The 19,483-nt window shown below is 53.1% G+C and overlaps 1 protein-coding gene across 2 annotated transcripts in view; it reads right to left on the reverse strand.

Annotated features, from left to right (window-relative positions):
* BMAL2 (basic helix-loop-helix ARNT like 2) overlaps positions 1–18,002 on the reverse strand; it is a 34,192-nt gene extending 16,190 nt beyond the window's left edge. Inside the window, exons 1-2 of one of the 2 annotated variants that reach the window (XM_072145040.1) lie at positions 17,838–18,002; positions 1,565–1,706 (exon numbers count right to left, since the gene is read on the reverse strand). In XM_072145040.1, coding sequence (XP_072001141.1) covers positions 1,565–1,706; positions 17,838–17,874 — 179 coding nt within the window. In that variant the 5' untranslated portion in view covers positions 17,875–18,002. The remainder of the gene's footprint in view (positions 1–1,564; positions 1,707–17,837) is intronic. The other variant, XM_072145039.1, reaches the window with a different exon arrangement.
* Between the last annotated feature and the right edge of the window lie 1,481 nt (positions 18,003–19,483).

Raw genomic sequence — 19,483 nt, forward strand, 5'->3', positions numbered from 1 at the left:
GTCAGCGGGATCTGACTACACAGTGACGGTTCGTAGTCTGTTACCTTGGAGACACGGAGGGACCTCATACATAATATTAGGAGATTTTTTTTAATAAAAAAATGACTTTACTTCTCTTTATTACACACTGAAGCAATAGAGTGCGGTATATAGAGCAGAGCAGTAAAGCTACTCCTCCGCCTCTTCAGGTGCGAGTACGCAGCTCCCCGACGTAGAGTCTGTGTTACTACGGTCGGCTCAGATGTACAGAATTTCGGATCCCTGTTCCGTGCAGACCTGCGCCACATCTGGATTGAATTGGCAGCGAATGTTTTCCCCGTCCGGGTGAATTGTTTTGCAGGAATGACTTGGCTCCGGGCGGGAATATTTTACAGCTCATTGTGGATGATTGTTCTCCTCGGGAATGTGCTCTTAAAGAGGCCGCGGCCTGCAGGGGGATCCGGGGCTGCGAGGTCTGCCCGAAACGCGAACACTGCTCCTCCGTGCAACATATGGGCCGAGATGGGTCATCAGAGGACCAGGAACCCTTGTGGTGGGCAGTGGGCTCAGTCTTGGCTGGAGAGGACCTGTCAGCAGGTGGGGGAGGCTCCTGCTGCAGCCAGTGCTCTTACAGGCACCTCTGACCATCCAGGATTTACAAGATCAGTCCCAAAATTTGGGTGCTGACCAGTTAAAAGCAATGGCGAAGCAGAGAGGCATCAGCTCCCTGCTCCACTATTCTGTCTCCAGCAGCTAAAGGCCACTAGGGGGCATTATAACGGGGATCAGGGATCGAGAGGCGGAGAGGAGGGGGGAATCGAGAGGCGGAGAGGAGGGGGGAATCGAGAGGCGGAGAGGAGGGGGGAATCGAGAGGCGGAGAGGGGTGGGGGAATCGAGAGGCGGAGAGGGGGGGGGAATCGAGAGGCGGAGAGGGGGGGGGAATCGAGAGGCGGAGAGGAGGGGGAAATCGAGAGGCGGAGAGGAGGGGGGAAATCGAGAGGCGGAGAGGAGGGGGGAAATCGAGAGGCGGAGAGGAGGGGGGAAATCGAGAGGCAGAGAGGAGGGGGGAAATCGAGAGGCAGAGAGGAGGGGGGAAATCGAGAGGCGGAGAGGAGGGGGGAAATCGAGAGGCGGAGAGGAGGGGGGAAATCGAGAGGCGGAGAGGAGGGGGGAAATCGAGAGGCGGAGAGGAGGGGGGAAATCGAGAGGCGGAGAGGAGGGGGGAAATCGAGAGGCGGAGAGGAGGGGGGAAATCGAGAGGCGGAGAGGAGGGGGGAAATCGAGAGGCGGAGAGGAGGGGGGAAATCGAGAGGCGGAGAGGAGGGGGGAAATCGAGAGGCGGAGAGGAGGGGGGAAATCGAGAGGCGGAGAGGAGGGGGGAAATCGAGAGGCGGAGAGGAGGGGGGAAATCGAGAGGCGGAGAGGAGGGGGGAATCGAGAGGCGGAGAGGAGGGGGAAATCGAGAGGCGGAGAGGAGGGGGGAATCGAGAGGCGGAGAGGAGGGGGGAATCGAGAGGCGGAGAGGAACCGGGGAGAGGAGGGGAAGAGAGAAGGGATCGGGGGAGAGAGAGGATCGGGACTTACTGCTTATCAGAGTCACTTAGCTTCCGTTTCCGAGAATATTCCCCCATGAGGGAAGAGAAGGAGCTGGAATTGGCGGAGCCGGGTCTGGGGCCCAGGATGCTGGAGACGACCAGGCACTGACTTGGTTCCATGATCAGGGTATCTACAGGAGAAGAACACAGGGGCATGAACCTAAACATCCAATAATATCGCTCAATCCCATAATAATAGAAGTCGTGTAGTGATCGGCTGAATGACACGATCCTGACCTTTGACCTCTAGTGATCACCTGATATCAAGAGACCCGATGTGTTCTTTACAGCAGCCTCTAATGGGGAGATGTGGCACTATATACAAGATATTTACATTATTGGGCTATTATATATTGTATAACAGTAGATATCGGAACGACCTGCCCCCTGCATTTCCCAAAGTCCAGCAATATAGGCAAAAATGATAAAAATTCCAAGTTATACACTAATGCAGGCTAGTTAGTAGCAGCGGGACTATGATAGACAGATTTAGATTCCAGGATTGTACCGGGGGCGTGTCCTCACACTGCTGTACTCTGTGCTCTCTGCAGCCAGTGTTATGTATTGTCCCTGGAGAGATGTGTAATCAGACCTCACACTGCTGTGCTCTGTGCTCTCTGCAGCCAGTGTTATGTACTGTCCCTGGAGAGATGTGTAATCAGACCTCACACTGCTGTGCTCTGTGCTCTCTGCAGCCAGTGTTATGTACTGTCCCTGGAGAGATGTGTAATCAGACCTCACACTGCTGTGCTCAGTGCTCTCTGCAGCCAGTGTTATGTATTGTCCCTGGAGAGATGTGTAATCAGACCTCACACTGCTGTGCTCAGTGCTCTCTGCAGCCAGTGTTAGGTACTGTCCCTGGAAAGATGTGTAATCAGACCTCACACTGCTGTGCTCTGTGCTCTCTCCATGGACAGTACATAACACTGGCTGCAGAGAGCACAGAGCACAGCAGTGTGAGGTCTGATTACACATCTCTCCAGGGACAATACATAACACTGGCTGCACAGAGCACAGAGCACAGCAGTGTGAGGTCTGATTACACATCTCTCCAGGGACAATACATAACACTGGCTGCAGAGAGCACAGAGCACAGCAGTGTGAGGTGTGATTACACATCTCTCCAGGGACAGTACATAACACTGGCTGCAGAGAGCACAGAGCACAGCAGTGTGAGGTCTGATTACACATCTCTCCAGGGACAATACATAACACTGGCTGCACAGAGCACAGAGCACAGCAGTGTGAGGTCTGATTACACATCTCTCCAGGGACAATACATAACACTGGCTGCAGAGAGCACAGAGCACAGCAGTGTGAGGTATGATTACACATCTCTCCAGGGACAATACATAACACTGGCTGCAGAGAGCACTGAGCACAGCAGTGTGAGGTCTGATTACACATCTCTCCAGGGACTATACATAACACTGGCTGCAGAGAGCACAGAGCACAGCAGTGTGAGGTCTGATTACACATCTCTCCAGGGACTATACATAACACCGTCCGCAGAGAGCACAGAGCACAGCAGTGTGAGGTCTGATTACACATCTCTCCAGGGACAATACATAACACTGGCTGCACAGAGCACAGAGCACAGCAGTGTGAGGTCTGATTACACATCTCTCCAGGGACAATACATAACACTGGCTGCAGAGAGCACAGAGCACAGCAGTGTGAGGTCTGATTACACATCTCTGCAGGGACATTACATAACACTGTCTGCAGAGAGCACAGAGCACAGCAGTGTGAGGTCTGATTACACATCTCTCCAGGGACAATACATAACACTGGCTGGGGTGTATATGGCCAGGATCTCCCTGATCACGTGGCTGTAATCCCGCGGTGGGCACCTCCTCCTCCTCGCCACGTCCAGGTGCGGCGCCGCTCACACGAAGATCTCTCCACTTCTTCATGACCCGACATTGTCATTAGAGGAGATTAAGCCGTTCTTAGAAATACGGTCTGACCTGGCGGCAGCGCAGAACATAATACGGTAAAGCCTGCGGATAAGAGGCGCCCGCTCTGCCCATTACATAAAGCTCCGCTCTAATAATAGGACCAGCACTCCAAGAAACACGACTTAAAGGGATAGTCTGTGCTCCGCAAGTGATGGACGCTCATAGCAATTGCACCCGAGATCTGGGCTATTCAATGGCGGTATTATTTATAAATGAGTGTGGCGCCATTATTTAGGCACTGTCACTTACCTACGGTATTATTTAGTCAGCCTCTGTGTGGCGGCATTATACGGGCTCTGGTATAATGGAGAAGCAGTGTATGGCGCTATTACGTAGACCCTGTTATTTGGGCACTGTATAGTGATATAATGGAGATGTAGTGTAGTCACTGTGCGGCGGTATTATTTCAGCCCTACATGGCGGTATATTCTATCTAGACCATGTATGGTGTTGGGATGTATACGCAGTGTGGCGGCGCTATTTATTGCGCAGCAGCATTATGTACACCCTGTATGGCGGTATTATTAGTAGTGGCGCTAATCAGTCGGTGTGTGGCAGTATTATTTGGGCAATACAGATAAGGCTGCCTAAAAGGAGCTGTCCTGAACACTTCCCCTTTAAGACCCGGCTGTGCAGCAGAGCCCGGAGCGGAGCACACGCGGGCGGCCATGTGACCCGGCTGCTCTGTTAATAATAACACTATCATTTCACAATCCCTTAATCCTCCGCTAATTATACAGCAGGAATTCGGGAAAATCCACAACCCCCCGGATACAGGGCATCGACCGGGGCGACGCGGCACCGGCCAGAAAGTACCACCCCGAGAGGAAGGGAAATTCTTCTAATACAAGAATCCTTCAGTGGATAAGAGATTAAACCGCAGCAGATCCGGCCCGACCCCGTGACCCAAATACCACACGGGGACCCGGAGCAGAGACTACATGACCAGAGATACCGACCCCCATTACATGGACCCCCAACCGAGGCCCGACCCGGTGACCCAAATACTAGGAATACCCGGACTGACGACCCGGCCGCACGGGGACCCGGAGCAGAGACTACAGGACCAGAGATACAGGCCCCAGCCCAGGCCCAACACCCACTACACGGACCCCCAGCCCAGGACCAGCGTCCACTACACAGCCCCAAGAACAAGACCGACCCCTGCTACACTGACCCCCACCCGAGGCCCGACCCCGTGACCTAAATACTAGGAATACCCGGACAGACGACCCGGCCGCACGGGGACCCGGAGCAGAGACTACAGGACCAGAGATACAGGCCCCAGCCCAGGACAGACACCCGCTACGCGGACCGCCAGCCCAGTACAGACACCCGCTACGCGGACCCCCCAGGACAGACAGCCGCTATGCGGACCCCCAGCCCAGGACAGACACCCGCTATGCGGACCCCCAGCCCAGGACAGACTCCCGCTATGCGGACCCCCAGCCCAGGACAGACACCCGCTATGCGGACCCCCAGCCCAGGACAGACACCCGCTATGCGGACCCCCAGCCCAGGACAGACACCCGCTATGCGGACCCCCAGCCCAGGAAAGACACCCGCTATGCGGACCCCCAGCCCAGGACAGACACCCGCTATGCGGACCCCCAGCCCAGGACAGACACCCGCTATGCGGACCCCCAGCCCAGGACAGACACCCGCTATGCGGACCCCCAGCCCAGGACAGACACCCGCTATGCGGACCCCCAGCCCAGGACAGACACCCGCTATGCGGACCCCCAGCCCAGGACAGACACCCGCTATGCGGACCCCCAGCCCAGGACAGACACCCGCTATGCGGACCCCCAGCCCAGGACAGACACCCGCTATGCGGACCCCCAGCCCAGGACAGACACCCGCTATGCGGACCCCCAGCCCAGGACAGACACCCGCTACGCAGACCCCCAGCCCAGGACAGACACCCGCTACGCGGACCCCCAGCCCAGGACAGACACCCGCTACGCGGACCGCCAGCCCAGGACAGACACCCGCTACGCGGACCGCCAGCCCAGTACAGACACCCGCTACGCGGACCCCCAGCCCAGGATAGACACCCGCTACGCGGACCTCCAGGACAGACACCCGCTATGCGGACCCCCAGGCCAGGACAGACACCCGCTATGCGGACCCCCAGCCCAGGACAGACACTCGCTATGCGGACCCCCAGCCCAGGACCGACCCCCGCTACGCTGACCGCCAGCCCAGTACCGACACCCGCTACGCTGACCCCCAGCCCAGGACAGACACCCGCTACGTGGACCCCCAGCCCAGGACAGACACCCGCTATGCGGACCCCCAGCCCAGGACAGACACCCGCTATGCGGACCCCCAGCCCAGGACAGACACCCGCTATGCGGACCCCCAGCCCAGTACAGGCACCCGCTATGCGGACCCCCAGCCCAGGACAGACACTCGCTATGCAGACCCCCAGCCCAGGACCGACCCCCGCTACGCTGACCCCCAGCCCAGGACAGACACCCGCTACGCGGACCCCCAGCCCAGGACAGACACCCGCTACGCGGACCGCCAGCCCAGGACAGACACCCGCTACGCGGACCGCCAGCCCAGTACAGACACCCGCTACGCGGACCCCCAGCCCAGGATAGACACCCGCTACGCGGACCTCCAGGACAGACACCCGCTATGCGGACCCCCAGGCCAGGACAGACACCCGCTATGCGGACCCCCAGCCCAGGACAGACACTCGCTATGCGGACCCCCAGCCCAGGACCGACCCCCGCTACGCTGACCGCCAGCCCAGTACCGACACCCGCTACGCTGACCCCCAGCCCAGGACAGACACCCGCTACGTGGACCCCCAGCCCAGGACAGACACCCGCTATGCGGACCCCCAGCCCAGGACAGACACCCGCTATGCGGACCCCCAGCCCAGGACAGACACCCGCTATGCGGACCCCCAGCCCAGTACAGGCACCCGCTATGCGGACCCCCAGCCCAGGACAGACACTCGCTATGCAGACCCCCAGCCCAGGACCGACCCCCGCTACGCTGACCGCCAGCCCAGGACAGACACCCGCTATGCGGACCCCCAGCCCAGGACAGACACCCGCTATGCGGACCCCCAGCCCAGGAAAGACACCCGCTATGCGGACCCCCAGCCCAGGACAGACACCCGCTATGCGGACCCCCAGCCCAGGACAGACACCCGCTATGCGGACCCCCAGCCCAGGACAGACACCCGCTATGCGGACCCCCAGCCCAGGACAGACACCCGCTATGCGGACCCCCAGCCCAGGACAGACACCCGCTATGCGGACCCCCAGCCCAGGACAGACACCCGCTATGCGGACCCCCAGCCCAGGACAGACACCCGCTATGCGGACCCCCAGCCCAGGACAGACACCCGCTATGCGGACCCCCAGCCCAGGACAGACACCCGCTATGCGGACCCCCAGCCCAGGACAGACACCCGCTACGCAGACCCCCAGCCCAGGACAGACACCCGCTACGCGGACCCCCAGCCCAGGACAGACACCCGCTACGCGGACCGCCAGCCCAGGACAGACACCCGCTACGCGGACCGCCAGCCCAGTACAGACACCCGCTACGCGGACCCCCAGCCCAGGATAGACACCCGCTACGCGGACCTCCAGGACAGACACCCACTATGCGGACCCCCAGGCCAGGACAGACACCCGCTATGCGGACCCCCAGCCCAGGACAGACACTCGCTATGCGGACCCCCAGCCCAGGACCGACCCCCGCTACGCTGACCGCCAGCCCAGTACCGACACCCGCTACGCTGACCCCCAGCCCAGGACAGACACCCGCTACGTGGACCCCCAGCCCAGGACAGACACCCGCTATGCGGACCCCCAGCCCAGGACAGACACCCGCTATGCGGACCCCCAGCCCAGGACAGACACCCGCTATGCGGACCCCCAGCCCAGTACAGGCACCCGCTATGCGGACCCCCAGCCCAGGACAGACACTCGCTATGCAGACCCCCAGCCCAGGACCGACCCCCGCTACGCTGACCGCCAGCCCAGTACCGACACCCGCTACGCTGACCCCCAGCCCAGGACAGACACCCGCTATGCGGACCCCCAGCCCAGGACAGACACCCGCTATGCGGACCCCCAGCCCAGGACAGACACCCGCTATGCGGACCCCCAGCCCAGGACAGACACCCGCTATGCGGACCCCCAGCCCAGGACAGACACCCGCTACGCGGACCCCCAGCCCAGGATAGACACCCGCTACGCGGACCTCCAGGACAGACAGCCGCTATGCGGACCCCCAGCCCAGGACAGACACCCGCTATGCGGACCCCCAGCCCAGGACAGGCACCCGCTATGCGGACCCCCAGCCCAGGACAGGCACTCGCTATGCAGACCCCCAGCCCAGGACCGACCCCCGCTACGCTGACCCCCAGCCCAGGACAGACACCCGCTACGCTGACCGCCAGCCCAGTACCGACACCCGCTACGCTGACCCCCAGCCCAGGACAGACACCCGCTATGCGGACCCCCAGCCCAGGACAGACACCCGCTATGCGGACCCCCAGCCCAGGACAGACACCCGCTATGCGGACCCCCAGCCCAGGACAGACACCCGCTATGCGGACCCCCAGCCCAGGACAGACACCCGCTATGCGGACCCCCAGCCCAGGACAGACACCCGCTATGCGGACCCCCAGCCCAGGACAGACACCCGCTATGCGGACCCCCAGCCCAGGACAGACACCCGCTACGCGGACCCCCAGCCCAGGACAGACACCCGCTACGCGGACCCCCCAGCCCAGGACAGACACCCGCTACGCGGACCCCCAGCCCAGGATAGACACCCGCTACGCGGACCTCCAGGACAGACACCCGCTATGCGGACCCCCAGCCCAGGACAGACACCCGCTATGCGGACCCCCAGCCCAGGACAGACACTCGCTATGCGGACCCCCAGCCCAGGACAGACACTCGCTACGCGGACCTCCAGCCCAGGACAGACACCCGCTACGCGGACCCCCAGCCCAGGACAGACACCCGCTATGCGGACCCCCAGCCCAGGACAGACACCCGCTACGCGGACCCCGAGCCCAGGACAGACACCCGCTACAAGGACCCCCAGCCCAGGTCAGACACCCGCTACACGGACCCCCAGCCCAGGACCGACACCCGCTACACGGACCCCCAGCCCAGGACCCACACCCGCTACACGGACCCCCAGCCCAGGACCGACACCCGCTACACGGACCCCCAGCCCAGGACAGACACCCGCTACACGGACCCCCAGCCCAGGACCGACACTTGCTACGCGGACCCCAAGCCCAGGACTTACCCCAGCTACGCGGACCCCCAGCACCGACACCCGCTATAGGGACCACCAGCCCAGGCCCGGCATGTGGTCATGTGCAGCCCCCCTGAGCCGTGACCTGGCCGCGTGCATCCCCCCCCCAGAGTCGTGACCTGGCCGCGTGCATCCCCCCCTGAGCCGTGACCTGGCCGCGTGCATCCCCCCCCTGCGCCATGACCTGGCGTGTGTATTCCCCTTCATCAGGATGACGCGCCCTTCCCCCGTGGCTTTGGCTGTAAACCAGACCTGTGATTGGCCGGTGACATCACCGTTATGTATCGTGTATCCGGCCGTCACGTTCAGCCACCACGAGGGCGGCAATTACTGAGGAATTATTACGAGGAGCCGGTGATTATCATCTATAAGTGTCTCAGAATGTGATTATTCAGGCTCCCGAATAATCCAGAGAGGACTCACAGCCCCAAGAGCCTGAGGGTCCAATTTAAAGGGATGATCCAGTAACTCACAGAAGAAGATTGAATCAACTCGACTATCGATGATCAATCCCATTCTTGTGATTATTGGGCCCCCGGGGTCCCTCTCAAAAATATCTGAAAAAAAACCTTCAGCCAATCAATAGCCACAATATGCATCTGCCACTTCCTGTGGGTGGGGCTGCGAACAGGAAGTAGAAACCATAGAGATCAGGAGGGACCCAGAGAGTATTGGAAAAAATTTTAAAAACTTTTGTACTCGGAAAGGAAAAGAAAAAATGGTTCCCAAAGGAAAAAAGTCAAACTGGTTCCCAATTCTATAAAGCAAATTATTTTTTTTTACCAAAATAAAAATGTAAAAAAATTGTAACTTACATTTTTGTAAGTTTAAAAACAAGTCATTTTATACAGAAATCGAAAAACTTAAACTGCTAATTACCAAAAAAAAATTTTTTAAATAAGCAAAAAACTAATAAAAAATAAAGAATTTGTTAAATATTTAGATAAAATGTGAAAAACTTTTAAACTCATTATTATTATTATTATTGATTTTTGTATAATTTATTATAATTTTGTTTTTATTGTTTTCATCGTTAGGATTTTTTAAATATTATTATCTTTCATTATCTCTTGTAACAGAAATGTTAAAAATAATAAAAATTTTCATTTAAAAAAAAAAAAAACCACATCAAAAAAAAGTATTGAATAGATTTTTTTCCCATCAAATCAAAAAGTTCTATAAATAGTAAATCTGCCATATGGTGCGCTACCGAGCAACGAGACAAAACAAACAGTCGCCCCGGAGACACAACAATGTCCAGAACCTTCATCATGGACAGAGCTCAGTTTTCCTGATACATTGTACCAAAACATCCTGCAGAGAAGACAAATTCTTTCTCCATACACTCACCACCAGGTGGAGCCCGAGAGCTTCCTGTAGACTGTGTTACCATAGAGTTCAATGTAAACACAGTCTGCAGTCATCTCCTGAGCTCCCCCTAGTGGCACCTGCAGGAAGAACCTTATCATGTACTTAGTCTTTAGAGTGCGCAGAGGTTTTGGAGCAATGTGCAGGACAATGGTCCCTGGTTATCCCTAGGAGGGCGATCGATACGCACACAATGTCGCCTTGTGATGGCCGCGCCCTGACCTACTTCCCCGGCGACGCGAGGAAGTATTAGGCCGCCTCGTGAAGCGGTTGTCGCGCTTCCTTGTCTGGCGCTTACACAAAGGATTCATCATATTATTTGCTGAAACAAGGAAGCAGAATCTCTGAGAAGAGAGAAGAGGAGTCACAAGTCTCCTGGACAAGATTCAGAAAATTAAAATAGAGAACAGCGCCACACCTGTCCTCAGGTAGGATTCGGTATTGCAGCTCTGTATTAAATAACAATGGAACAGAGTTGTGATACCAAACCCAACCCATGGGCAGATGTGGTTCTGGTTCTGATCCTGAGATCAGATTAATACAATTCATCCTGATCTTCTATGGTGTAAATATAATGCAAGAGGGACAGTGAAGACTGACACAGCAGGGAGCGAGGAATGGAAAGGCAGCACCTCTGCTAGTATTCAGGCCGCCGGACACGACTTAACTGGTTAGTCACCAATCGCAGAGCCTCATCCACAGAGAATCTGCCCTGAACCACGCAGAATATGAGGGATATATAACCCCACTGCGCTCCTAAAATACTCTGTGCTGCGTGGGGATTTTGCTATTCCCACCACAAGAGACTCTAAGTCTATGAGATTCCACACTACACTCTGTATTGCTTTAGGATCCTGCTCCTACTATGTTACTCTTTGTCTAGGACCTCTAACTGGGTACACACTGCGCTCCTAAACACTCTGTGCTGCCTTGAGACCCTGATGCTACTATGTAGCTCTAAAGCTATGAGCTTCCACACTGTGCTCCTAAAACATTCTATATTAACGTAGGACCCTCTTCCCATTATGTAACCCTAAGGCAACGACTTTCCACACAGTGCTCCTAAAACACTCTATATTGCTGTAGAACCCACTTCCAATTACGTAGCTAAGGATAAGACCTTGTACAACAAGCTCCTAAAATACTTGGTATTCCTGTAAAACCCTCTTCCAATTACGCAAGTCTAAAGATATGGCCTTCCACACTACGCTCCAAAAACACTCTGTATTGCTGTAGGACCCTCTTCCCATTATGTAACCCTACGGGTGATTGCAGTGTAACGGAATCAAAGCATCCTGGGGCGGCCCGCGGCCGATCGCTCGTGGTTTCTATGCAAATGCATGTGATCAGCCAATCAGCGCCCGGTGTCTCGCATTAACACAATACAAAACACTGGGTGCTGATTGCCGATCGCATGTGTTTGCATAAAAAACGCATATGAGATCGGCCGCGGGCCGCCCAAGGGTGCTTTGATTCCGTTACAAAACAGAATAAAAACGCTAACATCTGGCATCACCCTAAGGCAACGACCTTCCACACTGTGCTCCTAAAATACTCTATATTGCTGTAAGACCCACTTTCAATTACGTAGCTAAGGATAAGACCTTGTACAGCAAGCTCCTAAAATACTCTGTATAGCTATAGAACGCTCTGCCAATTACGCAAGTCTAATGATATGCCACACTGCGCTCCTAAAACACTCTAACTAAAATAATCTGTTTCTAGCTTTGTGAAGTAGCGAATGACTCTACACATTGGTAACAGATCCTCTGCCTCCCCTGCCAGGGCTGTGGCTTTGATTCTGGTTTGTGAATAGAACTCTAGTACAGCAGTGAAGACTGACACATGCTGAGAAGCAGCCAGCGGGGGGCGGTATAAGCATGGCACTGCCTGGCATTGGTATCCTGCCAACACATCCGGGGGAACCTAAGGACAGGGGAGCTCTGTGCCCGTCCCCTGGGTGCGGCTACTTCTAGGGCTGGCACACACCACAAGCTGCAAGCAAAGAATTATTAACCCTTTCATAGCCTGGCACAGGGCACCAAGCCTACAGTGGCACAATCAAGAAAGGAAGGGCAAAGGGAGACCGATAATCAGGGGCTGATAACAGAGGACAATAGCTGGTGTTAAAGGGATGCTCCCCCTCTCATCAACATCCCCTTTAACAGGTTGTGTGTTGTGGACTGATCTTACCAGTCGTGCCAATGTGTCAGTGATACATTCTTACACTTCATGATTCAGTTTCTCATTACAGTCAAGACCTCCGCTTGCTGCCACTGAGTGTGAACACTAATGTATAGATACAAATGGAACTTTTACTTTAAACAGCTGAGGGTTTGTGACATTTGCATCAAATATAATTGACCCGCACCGATACATTGTAACAACCGGAGCAGAAATACAAAACTTAACGTGCACAAATCAGAATGGATCTGTGAAAAGAACCCTCAGTTTGTTACAATGTATCAGTTGAAACCTTCCTCAAGGTTTCAAGCCTTTCCCGAATACATTGTAACAAACTATAAAACAGGAACTAGATTTGCGTTGCTGATGCGTTTACCTCTGTTACAAAGATCTGCACATAGTGAACGCTGCTCACAGCTGAGGGTTTGTTACAGTAGCATCTAGTCTAGGTATTAGGTAAACCCACCTGCAGAACAAATCACATTTCTTAAAATGTATCAGAAGTGAAGATTTCAGAGAATCAGATTTGTGCTGCTGATGGGATTAGAGACTGTAACGAACCCTCAGCTGTGAGAAGTTTTACTTTATCCATGGATATTACGGTTGGGGTTTTTACGCTCCTCTGCCGTTCAGGGTATTTGGAGAGCTGAGTGGCGTCCCCATGGCCCGGGTCAGTGTAATGACAGCCAACACTCCGCACGTGAGGATATCGTCGCAACGTGATCGCAGCCTCAGCAACCGGTTCATCCTGAAATCCTGATTGATGACGGAGATATTAACCATCGTCTAATTACCGCCACAGGTCACATGACTCACACCTCGCAAATAGTCAGCGCTCCTCTGAGGGTTTGTCACAATCGCATCCAGTCTAGACAATCACATCTCTGCTACTCCGTTACAATGTATCAGTATAAAATCTTGGTTGGTTGGATTTCTGTCGTTGGGGTGAAACAGGACAACAAAAAGTATTTTTCGTTGCAATGTAGCAGCGCAGTGTGTAGACACCTGCAGGTTTTTCTTCAGGTTTTGATGTCATTTTTGAGGCTAAAATCAGGTGCGGATTTGTACTTTGTTACAGTGTTCCAGCGCAGGGAAAATGATTGCTACCATTGTGTCCAGCCTGGGCAATCATTTTCATGGCACCGTGACACTGTAACAGATCCTCAGCTCTGAAAAAAATCTCTCCTTAGATACTATGCCCAGACTGCATACAATTGTAACAAAGTATCTAGGGAGAGAATTTCAGAGCAGAGACGGCGTCACAGTGTTCCAGCACAGAGAAAAAAATTGTCCAAACTGGATTCAATTGTAAAAAGCATAAATAAAAATATTTTTACAGCTGAAACTCTGTTCCAGTGTTCCAGTGCAGAGAAAATGATTGCCCAGACTGGATACAATTTGAACACATTATATACAGTATAGAGAGATTTTTACAGCTGGGGTTCTGTTACAGTGTTGCCCAGGCAGGATACAATCGTAACAGAGCCTCTCTATACGTGGTTACAATTGTATCCTGCCTATGCAATTATTTACCCTGCACTGGGACACTGTAACGGATCCTCAGTTGTGGGAAGGATTAGATCCATATAAAGTCACCTGGATTTAGCCTCAAAAACCTGCATCACTGAATTTACAACCAATACAGGAGGCGCTATAGAGACTGGATATAAACAGGAAGCCCCCCCCCCCCTAGGGACGTACATCCCTATATACTATAACACAGGCAGAATGGATGTAGCAATACAGGGGGCGCTATAGAGACAAAACCCCCCCCCCCGAACAGGGTGCACACACATAGGGGGCGCCGTATACCCCATACACATCACTATATACTGTATCACAGGGTATACACACATAGGGGGCGCCGTATACCCCCATACACATCACTATATACTGTATCACAGGGAGTACACACATAGGGGGCGCCGTATACCCCCATACACATCACTATATACCGTATCACAGGGTGTACACACATAACGGGCGCCGTATACCCCCATACACATCACTATATACCGTATCACAGGGTGTACACACATAGGGGGGCCGTATACCCCCATACACATCACTATATACCGTATCACAGGGTGTACACACATAGGGGGCGCCGTATACCCCCATACACATCACTATATACCGTATCACAGGGTGTACACACATAGGGGGCGCCGTATACCCCCATACACATCACTACATACCGTATCACAGGGTGTACACACATAGGGGGCGCCGTATACCCCCATACACATCACTATATACTGTATCACAGGGTGCACACACATAGGGGGCGCTGTATACCCCCATACACATCACTACATACCGTATCACAGGGTGTACACACATAGGGGGCGCCGTATACCCCCATACACATCACTATATACTGTATCACAGGGTGCACACACATAGGGGGCGCCGTATACCCCCATACACATCACTATATACCGTATCACAGGGTGTACACACATAGGGGGCGCCGTATACCCCCATACACATCACTATATACTGTATCACAGGGTGTACACACATAGGGGGCGCCGTATACCCCCATACACATCACTATATACTGTATCACAGGGTGTACACACATAGGGGGCGCCGTATACCCCCATACACATCACTATATACCGTATCACAGGGTGTACACACATAGGGGGCGCCGTATACCCCCATACACATCACTATATACCGTATCACAGGGTGTACACACATAGGGGGCGCCGTATACCCCCATACACATCACTACATACCGTATCACAGGGTGTACACACATAGGGGGCGCCGTATACCCCCATACACATCACTATATACTGTATCACAGGGTGCACACACATAGGGGGCGCTGTATACCCCCATACACATCACTACATACCGTATCACAGGGTGTACACACATAGGGGGCGCCGTATACCCCCATACACATCACTATATACTGTATCACAGGGTGCACACACATAGGGGGCGCCGTATACCCCCATACACATCACTATATACTGTATCACAGGGTGTACACACATAGGGGGCGCCGTATACCCCCATACACATCACTATATACCGTATCACAGGGTGTACACACATAGGGGGCGCCGTATACCCCCATACACATCACTATATACTGTATCACAGGGTGTACACACATAGGGGGCGCCGTATACCCCCATACACATCACTATATACTGTATCACAGGGTGTACACACATAGGGGGCGCCGTATACCCCCATACACATCACTATATACCGTATCACAGGGTGTACACACATAGGGGGCGCCGTATACCCCCATACACATCACTATATACTGTATCACAGGGTGTACACACATAGGGGGCGCCGTATACCCCCATACACATCACTATATACTGTATCACAGGGTGTACACACATAGGGGGCGCCGTATACCCCCATACACATCACTATATACCGTATCACAGGGTGTACACGCATAGGGGGCGCCGTATACCCCCATACACATCACTATATACCGTATCACAGGGTGTACACACATAGGGGGCGCCGTATACCCCCATACACATCACTATATACCGTATCACAGGGGGTACACACATAGGGGGCGCCGTATACCCCATACACATCACTATATACAGTATCACAGGGTGTACACACATAGGGGGCGCCGTATACCCCCATACACATCACTATATACAGTATCACAGGGTGTACACACATAGGGGGCGCCGTATACCCCCATACACATCACTATATACTGTATCACAGGGTGTACACACATAGGGGGCGCCGTATACCCCCATACACATCACTATATACTGTATCACAGGGTGTACACACATAGGGGGCGCCGTATACCCCATACACATCACTATATACTGTATCACAGGGTGTACACACATAGGGGGCGCCGTATACCCCCATACACATCACTATATACCGTATCACAGGGTGTACACACATAGGGGGCGCCGTATACCCCCATACACATCACTATATACCGTATCACAGGGTGTATACACATAGGGGGCGCCGTATACCCCCATACACATCACTATATACTGTATCACAGGGTGTACACACATAGGGGGCGCCGTATACCCCATACACATCACTATATACAGTATCACAGGGTGTACACACATAGGGGGCGCCGTATACCCCATACACATCACTATATACTGTATCACAGGGTGTACACACATAGGGGGCGCCATATACCCCCATACACATCACTATATACCGTATAACAGGGTGTACACACATAGGGGGCGCTGTATACCCCCATACACATCACTATATACCGTATCACAGGGTGTACACACATAGGGGGCGCCGTATACCCCCATACACATCACTATATACCGTATCACAGGGTGTACACACATAGGGGGCGCCGTATACCCCCATACACATCACTATATACCGTATCACAGGGTGTACACACATAGGGGGCGCCGTATACCCCCATACACATCACTATATACCGTATCACAGGGTGTACACACATAGGGGGCGCCGTATACCCCCATACACATCACTATATACCGTATCACAGGGTGTACACACATAGGGGGCGCCGTATACCCCCATACACATCACTATATACCGTATCACAGGGTGTACACACATAGGGGGCGCCGTATACCCCCATACACATCACTATATACCGTATCACAGGGTGTACACGCATAGGGGGCGCCGTATACCCCCATACACATCACTATATACCGTATCACAGGGTGTACACACATAGGGGGCGCCGTATACCCCCATACACATCACTATATACCGTATCACAGGGGGTACACACATAGGGGGCGCCGTATACCCCCATACACATCACTATATACCGTATCACAGGGTGTACACACATAGGGGGCGCCGTATACCCCCATACACATCACTATATACTGTATCACAGGGTGTACACACATAGGGGGCGCCGTATACCCCCATACACATCACTATATACCGTATCACAGGGTGTACACACATAGGGGGCGCCGTATACCCCCATACACATCACTATATACTGTATCACAGGGTGTACACACATAGGGGGTGCTATATACAGACATGACACCCCCCTATAGGTGTTACTCTCTCTATAGATGACATGTATATACATCACACTGCATATATAGATGGATGCAGAACCTCAGCTGTTATATGAAGATCACAGCTGAAGTTTTGTTACAGTGTCACAGAGCAGGGGAAATCATTGCCAAGAGTAGACTGGATGCAATTGTAACGGAGCTTCAGCAGTAATACAAAATCATTGTATCCACAGTCTGGGCAATGATTTACTTTGCACTGGGACACTGTAACGAAGCCTCAGCTGTGAAAAATCTCTTCTTTCTGTATAATTCGTTACAGTCGCATCCAGTCTGAGCAGATGGAGCAGAGCGGAGCCGGTTACGTGACAAGTTGTGGAGGAGAAGTTGCATTGCACCGGACCCGCAGCTGTGCACTCACCCGGCAGCTCGTCCCCGTCCCCCCCGGTGTCGGACATGTTGCTCCCCCGCAGTCTGCATTGAGGTTCCCGCACTCCTGGCCGGAGCCGGCTCCGACTGCTGAGCCCGAGCACAGGCCACGCCCGGCGCTGCCATCCAAACCACGCCCACAACTCGGAATCCACATCCTATAGGCTGGCGGAAAATCCGCGAGAACTAAGGGAGGCGGTGCCAGGCGTCTCCGAGGTAACGGCGATGCTTAGTATTGAATAGAGGGCGGGGCATGAAAAGAACAACAAATAAAGCAGTTGGTGGGGATATGTCATGTGACCTAGAACACCTGATCAGGGATTTCCTCTAACCACCAATCAGACCACTGCTTATATTCTGTGTGCCGTTTTGCAATAATAAAAGCTGCAATGTGATTGGCTGATGTGGAAAAACCCTTTTATGTTCATTATAATTTAGTTTTTTTGTAATAATTCCTATAGGCTTAGGGTCAGGGGTCATATACACCTGGATCTATGTAAGGTCTGTATTTGTTATCACATATTGGGCTGTGAACACATAAAATCATTCCCAGGGGGCGCCACAGGGCAGTCACCCATCTTCTCCCATTATGTGATGTTATAGGACAGTGGTGGCGAACCTATGGCACGGGTGCCAGAGGCGGCACTCTGAGCCATTTCTGTGGGCACCCAGGCCATCACCCCAGAATGAAGTTCACCAGACAGGACTCAAAGAATCTGCCTGCAGAATCTTCCTTCAATGATGGATGAATTTGCTCTCCTCCTTTCAACTGCGTTGGTGTCTTTAGGAGGCTGAAGGATTGAAATTTGTCAATGAACAAGAAGAAATACATTACTGCTTACATTGCTGTGCTGGCACTTTGCAATAAATAAGTGGCTTTTGGTTGAAGTTTGGGCACTGAGGCTCTAAAAGGTTCGACATCACTGTTATAGGAGAAATCATTGTATGATTCACCGGATAATAACATCTCATGTACAATCTAGAATCTTCCAGGAAGAGAAAACTGGAGGCTGAATTCTGAGAAGGGCGGAAAAGGGTGACATCACATGTATAGCAATGACATCTGTAATCACCGGCACGTGAATACCCCAGCCACCTACCCCCAAGATCAGTACAGGATAAGTAATGTCATGTATGTACACAGTGACTGCACCAGCAGCAGAATAGTGAGTGCAGCTCTGGAGTATAATACAGGATGTAACTCAGGATCAGTACAGGATAAGTAATGTCATGTATGTACACAGTGACTACACCAGCAGCAGAATAGTGAGTGCAGCTCTGGGGTATAATACAGGATGTAACTCAGGATCAGTACAGGATAAGTAATGTCATGTATGTACACAGTGACTGCACCAGCAGCAGAATAGTGAGTGCAGCTCTGGGGTATAATACAGGATGTAACTCAGGATCAGTACAGGATAAGTAATGTCATGTATGTACACAGTGACTGACCAGCAGCAGAATAGTGAGTGCAGCTCTGGGGTATAATACAGGATGTAACTCAGGATCAGTATAGGATAAGTAATGTCATGTATGTACACAGTGACTGCACCAGCAGCAGAATAGTGAGTGCAGCTCTGGGGTATAATACAGGATGTAACTCAGGATCAGTACAGGATAAGTAATGTCATGTATGTA

The sequence above is a fragment of the Engystomops pustulosus genome, chromosome 4 (assembly GCF_040894005.1).
Source record: "Engystomops pustulosus chromosome 4, aEngPut4.maternal, whole genome shotgun sequence".
In the NCBI taxonomy this organism is placed as follows: Eukaryota; Metazoa; Chordata; class Amphibia; order Anura; family Leptodactylidae; genus Engystomops; species Engystomops pustulosus.